Source organism: Morone saxatilis, unplaced genomic scaffold, assembly GCF_004916995.1.
Source record: "Morone saxatilis isolate NCDOM2014 unplaced genomic scaffold, NCSU_SB_2.0 Contig9, whole genome shotgun sequence".
NCBI classification, from domain to species: domain Eukaryota; kingdom Metazoa; phylum Chordata; class Actinopteri; family Moronidae; genus Morone; species Morone saxatilis.
Genome location: NW_023340268.1, coordinates 9,914,116 through 9,936,686, shown reverse-complemented (window position 1 = coordinate 9,936,686; position 22,571 = coordinate 9,914,116). Strand labels below are relative to the sequence as shown.

Here is a 22,571-nt window from a genome sequence, read left to right as displayed (position 1 = left end):
AAGGTTTCCATCATTCCTTGCTGTAATATCGACATACCGCATGGCAGGTGGAGGACTTCACAGCTCAAACTGTTTCAAAACAGCACAGATTTCAGAAAAGGAGAACACACATGCACCAGCATTCACACACAGATTCCTAAGCATTAACCCACACAGGGAATAGCTTTTAGAAATCACAGAGGATTTCACTCATACTGAGATGAAAAAAAACATATACAACACAGAAAGATCCACACAAACAAAGCCACACACAGAGATAACAGCAGTGTTGTCCCACACTGTGTTAACCACATGGCTCGTCGGTAATGAAAACCGTCTGCACTGCAGTCACATACACCCAGCAGATCTGTTCAGTTGTCCAGGTTGTAACATGCCCAGCAAAGTTTAAATCAATCTGTTGGACTTGTTATCAAATGATTGAGATGTTTGACTCTGCATTTGAATTGGTTCTTCAGCTCTTGACATCAAATGGAGAAAACCTGGGCATCGATCCCTGTGGAGCTGCCATGCTTCCCAATGAGCTGCCTGAGTGGGTGTCCTCAGCCATATCCTCATTCAACAGGAGGTATGGCAACTCCACAGGGATGAATGCCAAGGGTTTTCCCCACCTGGTGTTAAAACTGAAGGAGCCATTTGTATGAATGGTGAAATCACCATTAACCATTTAATAACAAAAGTTTTAAAACTGCAACCATGAGCCAGTTGCTGCAAAATATTTGCATTTTTTGTTCTTTTTTTTGGGGGAGAATGACAGCTGCTTAACAAATCTGGGCATGGCATAAAGCTCTAGCACTGCAGCTTAACAAAACAATCTCTGTCTGTTGCTCAGTGAGGGAGGTTCAGGGAGGGTGTCTGTGTGTCTTATACAATATGTAGGCCAACCAAATGTTAGCTCCTCTCAGTCAAAATGTCTACATGGAGCTGACACTCCAAAGGCTGCTAAGCAGATATAATGTGACAGCAACCATCAATAGCCTCAGGGAAAGCTGCTATTTATTCATAATACCACAGGGCATAATTGGACATCATATCCACCAATTACTGATTGTTTGTAAAAGCTCAAGTCAGACAAAATTAGTCAGTCGTTCTAATAATAGGCCACCCAGTTTAGATGCCAATGTGTGATGTAGTATTAGAGACACAAATACATATAAACTTTTCAATTAATTGAAAATTAAATTATATTGATACCTTGACTTAATGTCTACTTACTAGCTTTTCTGGATCTTTCAACAGTATCTGCTTATGAAGACAATGCCAAAATATTTCCAAGCTCAAAAATAAACATTTGTACTTTTTGGCCAACATAAAATCCTAAAAGCACTATAAAAACATAACTGCTACTGTGCTTGCATGTCAACCAATTCATCTCCATGAGAGCAAAAGAAGCAAGAAAGTGGACCTTGAGTTGGGTTTGTTTTGTCAAACTACTATTTCCAAGGTCAAGAATCAACTTTAATGCTTAAAATAATACCTGGCCTGTACTACCATTAATGCACAATGACAATGTTACTGACTATAATCAGTGATTTTTGACACATCATTTCTTGACTGCAGTGCACCCCTTTCCAGTCAGAGAGAGGGGAAGTAAATCAGTGTGAAAAAATGTGAGAGGAGACTCTAATGTCCCCACATTCCCAGCACAGCCTCATTTAATGTGAAGAATCTTCTACAATAATCCTATCTATGTGATGTGTCATTTATGTCTGACTTAAGGACCACTGATCAAATGTGGCAAGATAAAAACAACCTCATCGTTAAATGTCACTTCAATAATGAAACCCAGATGTGGAATCAAGTAAATGGCCAGCGAGCATCTTTTGATCATGTGTAATATCTCTCTTAGATTTTAGTGGTTAAAATTCCCAAAGGGCTCCTTCAAGGGGCTTCCCCATAACAAATACTGTTTTAATGTCACTTTGTTTCACTGAATCAAAGAATATATGTCAAAGGAAATTGTGATCACAGGCTTTATTCTCAACTGTTGTGTCTTTACCTACGCTTCAGAGCACTATACACTTGCATTTGAAATTATTTTTAAAAATAAAGAATGAATTCCTTTAACACTGACTACTTTTGTATTGCAGTTTTCACTCTAGCACAGCCAATAGATTCATTCAGGTACTGTAAGTAATTCTGTGAAATATTCTCGGAATGATGGTATTCAGTGCAGTGGCATGTGTGCACTATACTGTATGTGTGAGTGGATAAACTTACCGAACTCCCGAGGTACAGATATAGAGTAGACACAGGTCTGTCCAGAGGTATAGTTTCTTGGGAAATTTGGAGATAGAACAGTCCCTTCTGATCCTGTAGAACGACTTCCGCAGGGAGCTGGGAACAGAACACACATGTGTGCACACACACACACACACAGACAGGAAAAGATAATCCAACACATACATACATACAGAAAATAACACAATGTTGAACTTTAAATTGTGTGTTGCTTTATTCTGGTCTGCGTTTTAGGGTGTGTTACCTTGACAACTAGGCAATGCCCTGTTCCACCCAGGTCTGCCATCATCTCCCATACTGCAGGTTAGGGTAGAATAGCCCTAATGACAAAAACATTTTACTGTAAGAAAAACAACCCACCAATCAACCAACCAATCAACTAACCAACCAACCAACCAACCACCCATATAACCAATCAACAAACTATCCACTCATCCCACCAAACAACCACCAACCTATTCAACTATTGGACTGACCAGCCACCCAACCAAGCAATCATCCACTCATCCACAAACCAATAAACTTACAAACCAACCAACCACCAACCCCTCTGTCCAATCTACGAACCAAACAACCAGCCAGGCAGCCAATTGACCATCCATCCACTCATATAACCAAACAACAACCACCAATCTGATCAACCAAGCAATCATACATCCATCTACGAATAAAATATAGTTAACCACCCATCTGACCAATCAATCAACCAACCAACCAAACAAACATCCACCCATCATCCACCCATCCATCCTTTTTTCGTACCTGCAAAACGTATCCGGCCTCACAATAGAAGGTGACAGTAGATCCAAGCTTATAATCAGATCCCAGCCTGGTCCCATTCAGAACCACACCTGGGTCGAAACATGATTCCCTCAGTTTGGCTGGACAGAGAGAAAGAGAACAATTGAGTTAGTGAAACAGAGGGTGAGGCAAAGAAAAAGCGACAGGCACACATATATATATACATATAATAAGTTAAATTAATAACAACTAAGTCCCTAGCCATAATCAAGTGAGGCAGGCATTTTGTTGGCCTTTTTAACAGTCTGTTTGACTTAGCTGCCTTTGCCAAAGACGGAGCAAGAACCATAACTTTATCTCCCAGCTTTGAATGCTACATGAAGCTTGTAAATTATGACTCTGGCCCCCCTCCTAAAAGATTAGCGGACACCTTGCATTAACTTAAGAATTAATTCCTGAGTCCACAGGAAGCCAATGTTGATTCTTTTGTGCAAGTGAATCAAACTCACACCTCTGACAGACACTAACAGACACCACAGTTCCTAACAGGGACTTTATGGGGAGAGCAATCATTCTTTTTCATCTTAAAATCAGCATGATGCACACAGTGGGGGCTTCCATGGTGGCACCTCCCCCTGTAATCTGATTGGCCACCCCGTGTGTCCCCCCCAATGGTCATTGACTCGGGGTAATGTCAATCATTGCGCTAAAGCCGCTTACCGACGCTGCATGTTAAAAACGAAGCAGAGCCGAAACCTTGGTGTGACTAGAACTGTGGATAGAGAACTCCATGAAGGCCTTTTGATATTTGGAAAAAAAGACAAAGGAGAAAGTGGCTCCCCGCGGCTGCGCTAAAATGTAACTTCATGTAACTTCACCAGGTTCAGGAGCTGTTTTTGCAAACGTGATGCTCCTTAGGTGGGCACGCGAGTTAAGGTAAAGAAAGTAAGGGGTTTGTAACGATTCATCCTACTAAAGCCAGCGATGTATGCGATTATATTCCCATATGATTCCAATTAACATCGATGCTGTGCTCGGGCAAGTTGGCCTTCCCGGGACAACACCATATATCGATCATAACATCGATTTTAAAAGGGTAAATCGATCGAGTTGTATGGATACTAGAAAAATAAATGCATTGGAATAAGCCCAGCGGGCGTCAAGACTTTTAATATAATACACTAATTTGGTCTTCCTTTTGAAGAAAATAAACAAAAAGGTCCGCCTTTTTGAACACCCATATATAATTATTGTCCAAAAAAGCTGTGTCCAAATATAAAGTAATTCATTTGGTTTAGCATTTTCCGTGTCATGACCGATCCAACACATGTTGCCAATGGTGTTGATTCGCCACAAACGGCGGCTCAGGCTGTCACATCAAACTCTCAGCGAACCAGAGAACGTAAGTTTAAGACTAACGTCCAGTTGTTGGACTGAAATTCTGAAACATGCTCATACTCCATATAGTAAAGGCAAAGCCTAAACATCTGAAAACAGAAGGTGGCCTGGCTAGTATTTTTTTATCCCCCTTTACTAATCAGATAAAAACATTAAGAACAGTTTTTCTAGTATGATGTTTATTAGACCTATGTAATCTGTAGTTGGAAGGGGCAAGCTTGTCAATAGACTGTATCTTGTAATATTTATTAATTAGCCTATGATGGTATGTGTATGCCACCTTTATGTAATCTGGTGGAAAAACATAATTCAAGAGTTTAAAAACTGAGTCATACGCCAAACCAAATATCTGCTTGCCGTGGTCCCTGTGTATGCAAAGTGTCCTCCTTTTTGATGTGAAGGAAAATGGCCACCCTATTGATACGCCGAATCCCGTTACAAGAAACAACCAGGAATCGGGAAACCTTCACGCTGCACTGTCCCAAGTACACAGGGTATTTATTATCAGTCCACACGTGGTTTGAAATTTTGGCTAAAAAGTTACTGAATCGATTTGCCAAGTCACTGAATCGGTTTCGGCATTGTATCGTTCTAAGAAGAACGCAATATCGTCCTTGAATCGTATTGGCCAACCACAAATCGCCAATTAGCATCCGTTGTATCCTTTCCCGCATTTTGTGACATGAGATTAACAAGTCAACACAACAAGTGTATCATATCATTGTTGCCACAACGTGATTTTGGTACAGTACAAATAACATTGAATTAAATTGTTGTTACCTCCTGTGCCCCCCCAACCCCACGAAAAAAATTCCTGGACCCCGCCCCTGGAATGAGCAGCACTGTCAGAAGTGGGGATACTTAAATTGCCAAATAGTATTGTATTGATGCATCTTAGGGGTATTTGCAGTAGTCTTCACTTGTTAAAGTAATAAATTGTAAGATATTTTAAAGCACATTCCTGGAGACATCCTGTCATCACGGGGGAGAGCCATCTGAAACATGGATGTCCCCGTGAGTGTGAATACTTAGTAGTATAGTGTTTTCCCAAAGTTAACCCCCTTGACTTAGAAAAAACCAGATAAGACAAGAAACAGCCCCCTAGGCAATTACAGTCAAGCAGAAGTATATTAAAATAAATTTTTCCAACAATTGACTGTACAAGGTGGCTGTATAACACCAAACCAGAATGGAATGTGTCTTTACCGGTTTTAATCCTATTTTCGAGAGAAAGACGTACAGTGTGTGGAAGCTACCTTCCAGGTGCTTCCTGGTTTAGATATAACAACCTATTACATAACAGAATGCAGAATACATTATGCTGCTTTTGCTTAGGTAATCATGATTGATATGTATGATGTGTTTAGTTAATCAATACAGAAGTGGAAAATGTTTCTGTGCTGTTAAGAGATCACCACTGCTGTAGATAAATATTTTCATACAAAACTTAAATCTCCCCTGAGAATGAAAAATCTGTCGGGTTTGTGTTGTTTGCCCATGTCATTTAGAAGACTATTCCCAGAACAGTAAACGAATACAAGCTGTACATAAAGGATGGATGGTAACTGTTAGGCAAGAAAAATTTTACCTTTGTATTCGCAAGTGAAAGCCAGTGTAAGAAACAGACCCGAACCACTGCGAATGCTAAATGCATGGTATTTCGAACATGCTCTCGTATCCGCTCTGGGGAAGTTTGCCTGTCTGGAAGCCTACGCAATCAGGAGGACTGTTGCTATCCGGACCTCATAGACATAGAAAAAGTCGTAGTTTGGCTCAATATTGAAACTAGAGCATAGATAAAGAAAAAAAAACACAGTTAGGACAAGCAATAGAGGGCAACAAAGGATGGCACAAGAAAAAGTCAAGACACGCCCGGAACATTTTTAGATGAGTTTCTAGGCCAGGTTATTTTACAGTTGCTTATTGTTTATTTAATACTAAAAAAACATTCAAAAAAATCATTTTTAGAACACTGAATGGTAAAAGTTCAAATTTCCACATTCAGAAAAACAAATGCTTTTACAATAGAAAAACAGGCTGATATTGACAATTTTTGATCAAAGCATACTGTATGTTGCAAAATAAAAAAGAAGCCTAGCAGTTATAAACTCTTTATCATCTGATATTGAATGTTTCTACCAGGCTTTAGTGTCTAAAACATTCATTGATGCCAGAAGACAAATCCTAATGATTTTGGTGATCTTTTCATTTGTTTTATAGCACCAAAAGGGCCTTAAATATTCAGTGCAACTGTCTTGTGAATACTGTCTTGTATACATGTTTGACTGTAAAAAAAAAAAGTCAGTGGACTTTTTGGAGATTTAGCAACATAGGAGGTTACCTGATGAAGGCCAGTGACAGGACGTAGTCAGAGTTTACAGCAATGAGCCAATCACAGTCCTTGGAGTGAGGGTAGGGATGTGGGTAGTTAGGAGACAGTATAAATCCATTGGAGCCAGTTAGGTTTCCTCCACAAGGAGCTATGATGAGAACAAAAGCAACATTTTAATTTCATCAAAAGCAGCAGTATGGAGAGAGGTGGGTAATGAAATACTGTATGTATTAAAGGTCTAGTGTGTAACGTTTAGAAGAATCTATTAGCAGAAGTGGAATATAATATTCATAGGTATGTTTTCATTTGTGTATAACCACCTGAATATAGGAAACGTTGCATTTTTGTCACCTTTGAGCTGTTTTTATCAACAGCTCGCCTTCCACTGAGTTTGCCATGTTTCTACAGTAGCCCAGAATGGAAAAAAACAAACACTGGCTGCAGATAGGGCCTACACACTCAGTCCTACAAGTCACTCACAGATGTGTCCTTGAGCAAGATACTGAGCCCTAAACAACTATAGTTGTGTTTGCGGTGCATCTGTTGTATGTCCCTCTTAATATATGGAAGCTGGACTTCTCACCTATGCAGACAGGCGGGCTGGGCTGCCAGTAGTATCGGTTATCCACTTGTATACAGGTGATTTTGTCATCTCCCTGGAGCTCGTATCCTGGGTCACACTGAAAGGACACTGAATCCCCCGGCTCACGGCCATCTCCACTACGACTGCCATTCATTGGTACACCTGGGTCCCTGCAGGCTGTAGCTACTGAGCCTGGACAGAGAGGGGACAGGGAGAAAGAGGAGAGAGTGGAGGAGAAAGAGGGGAGAGCAATTATAAGAATCTGTGTCACGATGGATATCTATCTATAGCTAATGCATTAGCTCAGTGTATGAAATCAGTATTGATTCAATTAACTGTTTACTATCCTGTATTATGAAATATCTGCTAAGATCATTTCCGGCTGGTACAGTGAGACTTTCAAGTGGGAAACTTTTGCAGATTTGGATTATTATGTGAAATGTTAATAGTCAGATTTTTAGTCAAATGAAAGACCCATTAGAAAAAAACATTCAGTTTCATAGAGAAATAGTATTAGTTGCTCTTTGGCACCCTGAAAACCTAGTACAATCTTACACTCATTAAATACATATTAAAAGAGAAATAATACAGGGAACATCAGAGATATAAGGTAACAACTCTTGCAATCACGTTTCTTAGTTTAAGTATGTTTAGTACATTGGTTCTGGACGTTACTTACTAGAGAACTGAATAGCAAATCCAGACTTGCTGATGTAAAAATCAGTCTCAAACTGAACAGTGACAGTGTTCAGTGTGGAGTGGATTCCTTCAGGTAGCAGAGAACCACTGAGTTCTGCCAGAGACATTTCATTCTCCGGTGGTCCGTCCCAAACCTTCAGCATGTCGTGGCTGGCCTCCGTGTCAAAGGACAAGAACTGAAGACTGTAATTTGCATGAAAAAATCAACAGCATTAATATTTTCATTCAATCAGAAAAGCATTTTCTCATAGTCTGTTCCAAACTTTTCCAACTTCAAAACTTCTTCTTAGTGTAACTAAAGACTCTCTGTGAACAAAGAAACATTTTTATAAGAACCTTATTGTTTTTTTGTATTGTTATTATTGTATTTTTGGCACACCACACATTTTACAGGTAAAGAAGAACTTCCACAACAACTGCCGAATCTGTTTACAATATCCTCATCAAATAAAAACAAAATGCTCCTTATTGTAATTCAACAGGTACAACCGAGCTGCAATGCAGACTGTGCACACTAAATCATCATTATCTTCATTGTCACATTCATCATACATAATCACATATACAGATTAGCTATTAACATAACTCAGAGGAAATTATTTCTCACTAAAAATACTACTAAAACTAATGACACTGTAATTTTAACGTTACTCCTGAGGAGGCCCACATTACCTCACAATGTTTCCTGAGTCCACCTCGATGGTCCAGGTGCAGCGTAGATTGTTGTCATAAGGAAAAGGGTATCCAGGAGAAAGGATCCTCCCTGAAGACTCGCCTTTAAAACGACCACCACACTCCGCTACAGGAATCACACACACACACACACAGGTAAGAGACATTAAAAAAAGACTGTTAATATGTACTAATTTACACACCCACACAAATATATTACATCTCAATCTGTCTGATTAGGACACAGTGACAACGTTATAAATACCATCAATTCAGCATAACAAATGGCCAATTGATGAGTGTGTATGTGATGTTGTGTATGACCAGTTATCTGTCTGTGGTAATTGTTTATCAAGGCAATCAGATCCACTAGGTGCACCTCAGTAGCCACTGAGCAGTGATTAAACGATCCATGTAGACAAATAGATTAAGGAAGAAGCTAGCTCTCTTCCTCTGTGTCCCTCTTTTCTTCTCACTCTTTCTCACGCAGAGAAAGAGAAGAGGAGATAAAGTGCTGATCCTGCATTCATCCTAAAAGAAACCACCACACATTATATAACAGAATATAATTCCCCCTTCTCTCTTTGTCTCTCTCGGTTATATATTTTCACAATCTTCATCCCCTCTCTGCTTCCCCTCCCCATGTTTCTCCTCCCTCAGGCTCTCCTCCCTTCGTCACTAGAATACATTATCTCGAGTAATAGGAGCAATATTAAGAGTTTGGACGGAGGAAAAGGAGAGAACCAACGGGGGTAAAGAAGGAAACACTATGAGTAATAATAAGAAGCAATATAATATTAAGACTTGAAGTTAGCTGAGGTCACGGTGTGTCACTGCTAAAATATAAAGTCAGAGAATATCAGCCAGCGGTTTTATGAGTCTTTCATTATTGATAGTGAGAAGGAGAGAGACTTATTAAGCTGAATCCAAAATCAGAAAGTTCAGAGACAGCAATGAAGGAAGAAAGGTCCTTAAAACATTGGGCTTGCTGTTATGCTTATAGCTCCCATCTGGAGCACAGCTGCGGCAGCCATTTTGTGTGTCACTCTGGATAGGCCTAGCATTTGGGTTTAATTAGAGAATGTAATCATTCAACCAAATACCTACTCGGAAGGACTGTCTCCAAATAAACCAATACTATTCAAATCAGAGCATCAGAGCATTTTGGTCATTATATATCAACATACTGATGAATGTGTGTGCGTGTGTGTGTTTATGTATGTGTGTGAGTTATGGAGCCCTGATGCTGCATAGCCAGTAAAAGACCATTATTGACTTGTGGACATCAATATTCAGAGCTGTGGTTTGTATTTTCCCATCAGTTTAAAGCCCTGAAAAATAAATTAAAAAGGCAATGCTGTTATAATGGAATAGTTGGAAATATGTCAAGTTGCTTCCCAGTAGATTTTATTGTTTCCCTAAAATGACCTGTGATTTGATACAGTGGTCTGTAACAAAAACAAATCGATTAAAATGTGTTCATGAAACAATGCTAACAAACAAGGTTTGTCACTTAGCCCTTTATAGAGTAAGAATGACATAAATAGAGATTAAAAACAAACATAAAATAAACAAGGTTGGGTCTCTGTTTGTCTGTAAATGTGTGTGTGTGCAGAGCATTGGGGGATCAAGAGGGCAGTCTGCAGGAACAGAGAGCAAATCACCCACTGCAAGAAAAGAAATGGATCAATTGGGCAGAGGGAGTCCAGGTGGTAAGCTGTCCTAAACAAATAGGCTTTTCATTGAGACTTTAAAACTACCGCAGTGTGTGATCTCATGAGAAAATCAAGAAGGCGATTCCACAGGAAATTGGCCTCCACCTGCTTTCTTTTCAGATTATTGAATGAATGTCTGTGAGCAGAGACTTTGCATGAAGCAGAAAAAGTGACTCTACTGAATTTTAGAGCAAAACTTGGTACAGTAATGCATCCTGCTACTTTAAAAGGTGTATGTGCACCAGCTGAGTTCTGGGTAAATAAGATACTCCAGCCTGAGAACAGCTTGATGCCATAATCAGTTCTGGAAGAAAAGAAAAAACACCCCAAAGAGACGAAGGGTCTAATTATTTGATATTTACTCACTGAATATATCATGCTGTTGATTTTTTGCCTTGAAAAAAGCTCGGTTTTAAAATAATACTAATACGTTCCATGGGTCTGGGGTAGCTGAGCAGCAACAAATATGTCTGCAGAAGTGTTATGAACCCTCCTAACCTTTCCCTCTCAAGCTAATTAAAGAGTGTTATTCAAGGTTCAACCCATAATTGTGTGAGTATGTGCCTTTGTGCGTCCATATACACCTGTGTGTGACCTCTTTTCAAAGTGGAAACGGCTTCCTGTAGTAAAAGACATACCAATACAAGAAGGCAGAGGGTTATCCCAGGCCCTCCTTTCTCCTGTCATACACTTCAGAGTGGAAGCCCCATGCAGTGTGTATCCAGGCTCGCATCTGTATGTGATGCTGCTCCCAGAGAAATGGCCTTGGTCGTTGACCTTGAAGCCAAACTGAGGCACGCCAGGGTCCTCACAATGAGACAACTCAAAACCTAGAGAGAGAAAAAGACAGGGAAAGATCACATTTACAGTGTGTACTTTTTAAAATACTTGCTAAGGGACATCTAAGAACCACTAGAGAAAACAGAATTAGTGTTGTTTAGATGCACAGCAATATTCCCTTAATATCTGGCACACTCAAGTATTCTGTTTATGGGCTTGCTGAGATCACACATCCTGTTAAGTTCTCATCCTGATTTAATACAAAAACAGGAAAAGATACATAAGACATACCAATATTAGGAGCGATATTGGAGCATGTATACACCTTATCCAATTTAATGTTGTTTTTCACTCTGTCTAAGCTGAGTTTCCATGGTAATATTCAGAATATTCTGTTTATTCATGTGCACAATTTTGGAGAGCGGGATATGAAGAGGTATATAAATAGCTTATCCTCATAAGACCTTAACCAGGATTTGATCTATGGTATTACCTGGAAGACGAGGTGCAGCAGGATTTAAGTTATCTCCTGGAAGACTGCAGTAGGTGCATGTCTAAATCCTTAAAAATGGCTATTTGCAAAGCTGTACTTTTACCATTTGGCAATCTGAACACATCAGCCATCATCCCGACGTCTAGTGTGAGTAGTTGCCCATCTGAAAATGTTCTCCGTATGTTTGACATATATCACCATCATGCATTATTCATTGAATCCCACCTCCGAGTTTGATTGAATTCCAGCCTTTATATCAAACTTAACTATAAACACAGAGAGGCATTCAGTAGTTCTTCATTTCTACATACAAAAAATGCTGCTGCAATGTTCTATAAGCCAATGTCTTTTGTTTGTATGGCAAAATAACTTCTATTTGCATCAGTATGAGGTGCAGAGGAGGAGGCAGTGCTCCGCTCTACTCACAGAACAGAGACAATACAACTTAAAAGTGCTATGCAAATCATCGTACATGACTCCATTTAAACAATTAGATTTTCTAATTCCAACTATGCATCTAAGAGGGCACTGCCAAACGTGGGTGTGCTTTGGTGAACATCAGAACGCACCTTTAACACCCGATCCTACGCTGGAATCGGAGCTCTTTGAAAGCTTTGTTAATCAAATGTGACAAGCTTTCTTGTGATCATGTCAGTGGTGGAATTTACAATCAGTTCTGTGATGGTTTCACAAATGAGAACTATTTAGAGTTTAATTGATTCAGCAAGTATAAGTTACATTTGTCAGGAATTAGTACAGCTGGCAGGTGCCATTTAAATGCTGAATTTATTTGACTCCAATACTGACTAGCTTTATGTGGTGTCATTGTCCACTCTAGTTTTGCGTAGTTTAACAACATATGACATGTAGTAATGTACATGTAACAGATCCTAGTTATTATAACATAAAGACCTGAGAATACATTATAATGCAATAACAGCAAACTACCTGAACAGTCCAACTAATCAATTCCAGCGTGTGTTTTTGTTTTGTTTACGTTATTATCGTGCAAGCTAGCTGTGTTGGGTAAACCGCATGGAGGTCCTGCAAATATGTTTCAAATTCAAACTAATTTATAGCATATAAATACTTTCTTGTCCATTAAAGCTTGCTTATATACACTGCAGGCTAGTCCTCTATACATGCAAGCTATATGTCTGAGAACAATGCAGATATTTTTTTTAAAGCTGAACATTTAGTTGTAATGAAATTTACACAAGATAAATACCATACCAGAAACATACCAGTTGGAAATAGAGGTTCCAGTTGTTATATATGAAGTTAAAGCTTAGCTGTGTGCACTTACTCGAGTAGACCAGTTTGAATCCTTCCCCTGTACTTTCTGCATCACTGTAAAATTCCAACCAGAGATGGTTTGAAGTGGAGATCAGCGTCAGGCCCAACATAGACGATCCCGTGAATGCCCCGAGAACATGGGCTGTGTTGTCTTTACCGTCATAAATCTGTAATAACAACAGCACAATGCATTCCAGATGCAAATACAACCAGTCAACCACCATAATAAACAACCACTGATGGTCAAGTTTACTTTTCAAATGTCAGGCAGGAAGAATGATGGAGAAATCCCCAAATGTGTGTGCATGTGTGTTTACCTTGAGTATATCCCCTTGGGCCAGATGAAAGGTTCTAGCAGAGATGTTGATGCCTTTCCCAGCCTGCACCTAGAGTAAACACAAAATCCATATTAGATTCATTAAACAACAAAGTACACATCACAAACTTTTGAACACGGTTATTAACTTCCACCCTTTTTTAATTTAAATGTAGTCGTTATTACCCTTGGTTAGGTTACACAGATTTGTTACCTGGATGCTATAGATGCACTCGTGGTTGTTGTCATAGTTCATCGGGTAGTTTGGAGAGAGAAGGATCCCTTCATTGTTGATAACTGAAGAACCACACTCAGCTGATGACAAACACAGAATGATGAGAATTAAATAAAGATAAAGATGGTTTGATTCATAAGAGTTTTAGAGAGATACTGTAAGAGCATGTGGGAAAACAAACCATTTGTTACCCCACAGACAATGGCTTTCAAAACTTTCATTTGACAAAAAGTTGCTATTTGCAGCTTAAGTTTCTCTCCTTAAAATCTGTTTGGTCCTACAGTATAAAACTTTTAGTCCAGAGTGACTTTTCCATCTTGCAGAAGATGATGATTTCTTTTTGTCCTAGAAATAGATGAATACTTCTAATGTGGGCTTGTGTCTATGCGTGTAATTTAATAACCCTTTGAAACCTTTGAACAGCTGTATAGTCCGCCATCTACTTCCTTTGAGGAGAATGGGTAGGCAGTAAAATTCAGAAACTAATTTACCTAAAGATACCTTATCTCTGCACTTCTCACATGTGCCCTCTATCTACAGTATCCATGTCCCTTTTCTCTCTTTTCCCCTCCCTCTCTGTGTCTCTACTGGTGTAATAGTCATATTACAGCTGTCATATCGTCAATAAATCACGCTGCTACAGTTTCCATTTAGAAAATTACCTCTCTACCCTCTCCCTCTTTCCTCTTTAACTCCCTCACTCTTGCTCTTTCTCTCTATGAATAGTGCCTCCTTTAGCCTACTCTACTTCAATCAACCTTCCTCTTTTCCCGAGTTTCCTCTTCTCCTCTCCCTCCTCCTCTTTTTTCCCTGTTCCTCTATTCTCTTTTCCCTCCTGCTCCGCTCTCCTTTCCCTTGGCAAAAGTGCTAAATAAAAGATAATATCCAGAAATAATAAAAGACTAACAAAAATAAGCCAAAGGCACATTTGATTTTCTGTAAAAAAGATGTTTCTATTTCTTTGGTACCTTTCCAACTCCATCCTGGACAGCGCTTTGTGAAAACAATATGTTTGACCCGATATGGAGGTAAAGAAAGCCTCATGCAAAACCACAAACACAGGCCAATAAAGCAATACTTTAAAGTATATCTCTTAGTTAATAGAAATTACTAAAAAGGTGTTCTAATCGTCCCTTTCCTGTCCTCTTCGCTATGTGCGCCACATCACGCAGCAGTGCAACTAAATATAGCAAACCGCATTACACCATAGAACACCGGCACGCAACACCACTCCCACTCTTGGCATTATCAGTCTTAGCACGTTGATGACAACGAGCCAAAGATGTGAACATGGGCCCTGCAAACACCACATAAAGCTGAAAATAAGATTGGTGTGTAAAATGTCCTCACGAGCAAGCTAAAATTAAAAAAGTTATATGCAGTATCTGCTCTTTTATTAGAACTGGATGGTTAATGTCTGCCTTTCTGCTCCTGTATCGTCGCACACTTTCCATAGCGCTGCTGAAAACAATCCTGTGAAGGAGTGCAGAAACATTTAGTGTTGTCTCTTTCGCTTTTATTTATTTTAATATTAATGTTTGGAACTGTAGAAACTTTCCACTTCAGTTTATTGAACAAATTTTTAAAGCACCCACGAACATGAAGAATCCTAAAATGTTCCGGTGTTAAATAAAAGTCATATAACTGATAATGTCCTTGACTGTGTAACTCATAATAATAAGGGGTGATACAGGATTGTGAACAGTCCAAAATTCTCTGCCCACTGGTGACTCACCTCGAAGAAATATCACTGACATTAACTGTTCATCCAGTAAGTGAAATTTGGCTCCTATAAATGTGGCTTTTCCAGACTACTGTTTGTGGAACTTCTATTTAGTTTAGATTCTGTTTCATTCACTGTATTTAATATACATTTTGGTACAATGTACATTAAACTTGACGTGAAAGTGTGGTGAAGTAGAAACACCAGACATGCTCCCTGTCTATTCTAAATAATCATAAAAAAAGTTTCACTTAGTCATTTACTTTTGTATTGTGCCATCTCCGCCTCTATCTTATAAAAGCAAACAGAGTTGGCCTTGTGCATCTGCTGGCTTTTGAACTGAAGCTACTGAGGTTTATAAAAGGCAAGCGCTCAGGTCTATTGCTTGTCACAATGCGGGAAAATGTTTCTGCTTTGCAAAGAACCTCAAGGCATCAGCAGCCAAGCAGCTCAACGTGTTTTCTGGTCACTGAAGGCCAACGTTCTTTCCATTCGTCTGTTACATAATTCAAATCTTATTGGTTTTTGTTTGTGAAGCAGAAGATAATTGTGAAGGTAATATACACATCATCACTGTAATGATAACAAGGGAAGACAACCTATTCACTATGTTCTTATGAGTGTCAGTAAGTGCTGGTACAACATTCTGAAAGATTAAATACAAACATGGCTTGGTAGTGCTTTGAACAGATGTGCTATACATACAGTGAATGCTATATGTACCACTTGCAATTTACAGCGCTTGCAGACTAAAAATCTGCAATTCCAAATCTCAAATGTCTTCATATGTTTAGAATTTTTTCTTTTTTTTTTTCAGCCACAACCCTTTACAAATATTTAGTATTTTATTCTAAAGAGGGACAGGAGGTTAGATCATATCAAAATAAAATATTATTACCACATACCGACACATCTTGGTAGAGGAGCGCTCCACATTCTCCGCCCTCCTCCCAGACAGATCAACTCAGGCGCCCCCTCTAGGCGGTAACCCATATTGCAGGAAAAAGACAAAGTGTCTCCAACGCCAAAGCTGTAGCCGTTTCTCCTGCCGAACCGAGGCATCCCAGGGTCCTCACATGGCTCCAACGTATATTCTGCAGATCATAAATTGAAACTGAATAGATAACACATACATAAACATTAACATTAAAAACACACTACATGCACTCTGAAATCTGCCCTTTCTATGATCCTGGCTAAAAACTAGTGCAGGAAAATACAATTTTCTAGGCTGATCTATTTTTTTTTAACCACACTTTTGCTGAGTGTTGCATAAGGGCCATAACAGTAAGTGAGAGGTGATGAGATTAGAGTGCAAATAAGAGTGTACTCTCCTAATGGTGTTAAATCAATAAATCAATACCCACTCTCCATGAAAATCTACTGTATTATCTAAAATAAAACAACATAACTACTAAATGTTTGAAAACACCTCATGGCCATGATCTACCTTGTGTACAATTGTGATAATTAGTACAAAAGTTATGAGTTGACACTGTGTCCTGAAATGCACTTGCTGATTTCGTGTTTAGTGTGGTACAGCAGGAGATTTATTTCTAGTGGGCTAATACTGATGATGTGATGTGTATTTCAGAGTGTGCTGCAGGATGACACAGCCTGTTGAGCATGTTGAGATTGGCAAGTCACATCTCTGGTGACACCTCCCATGTGTTACATTCTGAGTATCAGCTTATGCCATCTGGGACGCGGTAAAACATCCTTCAGTGTAGACTCAGATTCAAGTGCTCCTTTATTTTAGAGTCAATGAGAGAGCATTGAAAGGGCTGTTAGGCAAAGGATTTTTATTTATGAGGGGCAGATGTAACCTTGGCTCTTTGACCCTTTCCTTAATTTTGGATAAGGGTGTTGATGAAGTACCACAGCTATGAATTGGGAATGTACACATTCTCAGAACAACACCGCTGAAGCTATGATCTCTTTTCTTGTGTTGTTGAATGATGGATTACGTTCAGTTTAATGTTGTGTAACCTCTCTGCTCTGGTAAGCTTTTTTTTTCTTGAGCTATTCACATGGTTTTATGGGTAGTCCTCGAGGCCAGTGGTGAAATATCTCTGTTTACAGGGAGAGTGAGAGCTAAACATTCACTTAAAACAGCAACAGTTTTGTGTTGAGTGGCTGTGCCATGCAGGGTTACGTGAAGCTGTTCACATGTGGCACAAGAAGACACAATTTCCTCAGAACAAAATGTACCGAAGACTATAGTCCTATTTCTAAATTGCCATTCAAAGCTAAAGTTTTGGAAAGCTAAAGGAAGTTTTGCTGTGCATAGTATTCTACAATTTTCACTCATAGCTGCAGTAGGTTGCACTCTCCGGTGACATGGTTGCATAGTGATGTAGGAGCTTGGATTTTCTGGATTTCAGTGCAGATTTTGACACTGCTGATCACTCTATGCTGACTGATATAAGATGACTTATGTAAGCAGTGGGTGGGTATATCTGGATCAGCCCTGCAGATCCCTGTGACTCTGACTCAAGGTGTTCCCCAAGGCTCTGTTTAGCATCCCATTTTTTGCATTGTATACACTTCCCCTTGTTGCAGATGTAGCTTTGAAGAGTTACTCAGCACTGTATTTTTAAAAGAGGGAAATCACAGCCGCGCTGGCCTCTACAGGTAGAAAGGTGTAAGTCTCTCGAGACAAAGACTAGAACCAACATCACAGCTGGGTAAGGTCAGGTGTGCTATATATTGGCTGGGGGAGACTGAAGGGGCATGAAGACTGACTGGTCTTTATTTATCAAGTATCTGGAATGCTCAGATTCAGGTAATGTAGCAAAATTATTATTATACATGCCGATAAAACAAAGACTTGTTTAATACAAACTGAACAAGCGTGTAATGAATGGTACGTGTATGTGCCCATCTGGTCTATACTATGTTCTGTAAAAAGCATAGCATACCTAGTCTTAGGATTCTAAGACTAGGTCTAGTTACTCTTTAAATATATAATATTTAGCAATTATGCAGATCCAAATATACATCTTATTTAATCATCAAAATGTGGGGATAAGCGAAAAAGATTTCATTTTTTCGCTTAACCCCAATCAGAAATTGGATGGGAAATAATCTCAGAGCATTTAATCCTTATAAATATTGTTATTGTGCCCCAGTTAGCCATGTACTCGGCCTTGCTCCTTGTCAGACACCCACCTACATTAGTGAGCTACTTCAGCCTTACATATGTGGAAGCCTTTAAAAAGCAGTTCAAGACTCACCTATTTCACCCAGCCTTTGTTCGTCTTCCTACACTTGTATGGCGTCTGTCTGTCATTTGTGTCAGATGTCATAAGTTGTTTTTTGAGTATAAAAGAAAGCTTGACTTGTTGAACTGAAGGTAAATTCTATGTAGACCTTGTTGGAGTATAACAGTATAATATGAGTAAAGTAAATTACCAGAGAAAGTTATGTTGAAGCCTTCATATGAAATGGAAAAGTCAGAGACGAATCGTAGCTGGGCTTTGAAGTTGCCATAGAGACCAGCATTGATGTTGCTAGGCAACTCGTTGCCGGTCAGACGAGCCAGTGGTTGCAGGAAACTCCCGTTCTCAGTAACCAAGAGGTAATCATGTTGGTCCTCCAGATGAAAAGAATTGAACTGAAACTGGACTCCTGTTAGAGACATACACACAATCTTTAAAAGTTTGTTTCATTCTCAGCTCATCAATATAGTCACAATTATTATAAGTATAAATAATTTTAAAGTGTGCTATAGCAGACCCGAATTCGGCATCATGACAGGTTACAAAATACATAAAACATTCTCAGATTATTACTTCTCTCAATATAATAATATATAATATAATTCTCTCATGCACTGCCTATAGCCACATGTATAAATATGACTGTAAATATGCCCTTCTGAATATGCTATAAACCATGATAACAGTAATCCAGTAATACAAGTTTGTGGTTGTAGTATATCAGCAGCTGCACTACACTAGTGTGTGCTACTAGCTACTGTCTCTCACTCTGTCTCTCTCTATTAAGGAGTGTGAATCTTTGTGTGTCTCTTGCCTTTCCCGTGGCTGACTTCAACAGTCCAGGTACAGTTGAGAGATGAAGGGTAGCTGTCTGGATAGCCGGGACTAAGGATGGTTCCCCAGGGACCTCTAACATCCCCGCCACATAGCGCTGGATAGATTGAGAGAGACAGAGTGGGAGAGAGAGAGGCAGAGAGGGAGAGAAAGATGTGCAGAGACAGGGGACAGATGCAGAAAGAAGGTTAGCACCAGATTGTTGATTGCTTAAACAGATAATGTTTCCTTGGGGACCTTTCATACCACTTCTATAGTACATACACACATGCATACCCAAACACAAAAGTGACAGGAAGGGAGAGGTAGACAGAGACAGATACAGGGAGAGTGAGAGATCCTCTAAAACTTGGGGATATAAAAGTCTGCATGCACCGACAGCTGCAAAATTTGTGTTTTTCTGATTTATTCCTCCCACAGACATAAAATAATGACATAAACAATGTAAAATCCACCACACACTGGAATTATAAATAATGGATTATTTGCTGTTGATATACTTTAATGTCCCTGAAACCAATGTCTGACAATGATTAACTGCATAGGTGATTCTAGTCATTCCTCATTTATGTTGACAGTGCATAATAAGGCTGTGAGATTAACTAAAACTATTTTTATTTTTCTGTTGAAAGAAAAGGATCAGTTTAATTACTGGTATTTGAGTTATACAAACTAAGACAGCTCTCAACACATCTGTTGTAGGTCAAAATATGTGGCAACAATGATGACAATGATCTACCAAATGATAGCACCTGTCTCTAGTAGAACAAAGGGTACATTTAATCTTCTCTGCTTAGCCATAATTAGCTCAACCTGCTAATTTAGTTTCTTCCATATTGCACTGATTTATCACGACTTCTCCATAAATGCATTACTGAGCATGATTGAACTTGATTATATTTCAGAGGCACTTTGTAAATACATATTTTGAGTTAATTCTGTTTGTGTAAAACAACAAATTCAAAGACAATCAAAAAATATGCAGTGGATATGTTGTGGCGCCAAGGGATGAGGGAAAAGTTATCAGAGTAATTGGAGTTACTGGCTAAAATGCAAAGTTGCTTGTTATATAACAAGTGACCATCTGGACAATAAGTGTACTCTCTTTTACTGAGAAGTGTGGGAGCAATAAAACCTATTTGCAAGATTTGGTTGCTTTGGGGTGTGCAGTCTCTGAACTCCAAATTGTTTTGTGGAAAAAAACTGAGACATCAAATAAAAATACCAAGAAAAACAATGCTTGAATATTATTTGAGCTAGTTTTCCACAACATGCTGTGCAATAGCTGCACAGTGTGCAAGAACCGTAAAATGTCTTTTGTTTCTGAAATATTTTGTCTGTTAATACCGTTTGATTTCAAAGGATTATTTTAAAGCAGTGAAGCAGTGCAAATATTTCTAAGAGACTACTTACAACATTCTGATCTCTCAGTACAGCCTCAGGATGACCCTGCAAGTTCTGCTCACGGTTCAGCTGCGCACATTGTTATGCAGTAAGAGACCTGCGCTTGCACTGAGATGCTCCGAGTTGAGACCAGGTCTTCGGAAGGATTTGGAAAAATCAGTTGCTCATACTATGCATACTAATGCATGCATGTGTTGCAAGGTGCTTCATTTCTGCTCGCTTCAGTTGGTTCATCTTACAGTTGGCCGACTGGCCTGTCATTTTCTCTTACAATAAACCTATAAAATGCCATAACATTACCCCAAAAATGCAACGGTGGCAGAGCACCAGTGAGAAGGTCAAACCTGAAAGTTCTCCTGAAGTTTCCTTGAGCAGGACAATTAACCAGTTTAAGTGGGAGCTGAGAACTACCAACTCTCAGCACTGCAGTCCAGACTACAATATGTACACACCCTCCGCAATGATGACCTCCACTACAACCACATCAGTCAGAAATTGAAAATGTGCTCAAACCACAACTGAGTAGTAGCTTCACTCTCAACCACAACAGTTTTTACAACCTCAGCATCTGCCTAAACAAGGGTGAGAATTTTTACAAACTAAACAAGTACAAGCACAAGTGTGTGTGTGTGTGTGTGTGTGTGTGTGTGTGTGTGTGTGTGGATGTGCGTGCTTGCTACATGCACGCACACACACAGCCTGACACACACTCGTGCACAAAAGCTTGCATGCACACACACATAGTGATATTAATTATTAATACTTTTCTGCCAGCAAGCTCCTAACGTTGAATGCTGAGCTATGTGAGAAATTTGAAACACTGCATTATATCTATCTCTGCCAGTTTTGTTCTCTCTATCTTGTTCTCTTTCTGTCTATCTTTCTCTTAGATCTCCATCCATTTTGCTTTTTTGAATGATGTTGGGTTTAGTGATCCCACTCTTCCATCAATCAACTATGGCTGATAAAGTAACTTGAATCATAGTTTGATTAATTTAAATTCATATAATTGCTACAGCTTGGAGAAAGTCTGGTTTATAGAGGTCATTCTTTTTATATAAATGATGATGAAATATTAAATAAACTATTTTGTTTCAAAATCTAGAAATCTTTTCAGTAAACAACATCTGATTTCTGCCACATTTTCCAGGGCTGAGCTGTCTTGCTTGAACCCATCATGTACTAGCTGTCAATCATCAGGTAGACCATTTCTTACCAACCACAGAAGCAAATAGTTCCTATATTTGTTGTTTACATATTGTGTAAACATAGTCTAATGGTATTCAGCCCACAAATTCCGGGAAGCATGCTTGATGTTTATATGCTCAAACTGCCTCCTCGGAGGAAACCACTGCCAGTCCCAAGAATTGTGCAATTCAAATGTGGTTAACAAGCGAATGAGCCAATAAGCCGCACCAAGCAAGCCACCACAAAACTGATGCAGCAGTGCTGCATCTCTCCTTCCTCCCTCTTCTCCTGCACCCCAGTGATAGGAAAGAGAGAGAGAGAGCAAGAGAGATCCTCCTCCTCCCCTCAGCTACAACCCCCCTCCTTGATTTGAGAGAGAAGAGAGAGGAGGTGACAGCCAACACAGGCTCTCGTCAACCTTACCTCAAACCTTCCTGTGTTCACGGTTCACACAGGAGAAGAGGTGACAGGAGGCACATGGATAAAAGAACCACAGACACACATGCACATACAGGCACACGCACACATATATGTGCTGACATACAGTACACATGCGCAGACACACACACACACACACACACGCACACACAGTGTACATGCCCACAGATCTCTAATCTTCTCCTGAAATCATCCCCTATCAGCCACAGCAGCCTTCACTGCAAATTGCCCCTGCGTACACCCAAGTGTGTGTGTATGTGTGTGT

The 22,571-nt window shown here is 39.5% G+C and overlaps 1 protein-coding gene across 1 annotated transcript in view; it reads right to left on the bottom strand.

Moving 5' to 3' along the window:
• LOC118343277 (CUB and sushi domain-containing protein 3-like) overlaps nt 1-22,571 on the bottom strand; it is a 323,719-nt gene that overhangs the window by 52,461 nt on the left and 248,687 nt on the right. The window contains 17 exon segments of the mRNA XM_035682048.1: nt 2,218-2,334; nt 2,483-2,558; nt 3,001-3,119; nt 5,966-5,975; nt 5,977-6,122; nt 6,125-6,162; nt 6,719-6,857; nt 7,293-7,484; nt 7,972-8,174; nt 8,664-8,790; nt 11,017-11,208; nt 12,958-13,114; nt 13,265-13,333; nt 13,478-13,578; nt 16,127-16,315; nt 18,636-18,851; nt 19,257-19,373. Coding sequence (XP_035537941.1) covers nt 2,218-2,334; nt 2,483-2,558; nt 3,001-3,119; nt 5,966-5,975; nt 5,977-6,122; nt 6,125-6,162; nt 6,719-6,857; nt 7,293-7,484; nt 7,972-8,174; nt 8,664-8,790; nt 11,017-11,208; nt 12,958-13,114; nt 13,265-13,333; nt 13,478-13,578; nt 16,127-16,315; nt 18,636-18,851; nt 19,257-19,373 — 2,208 coding nt within the window.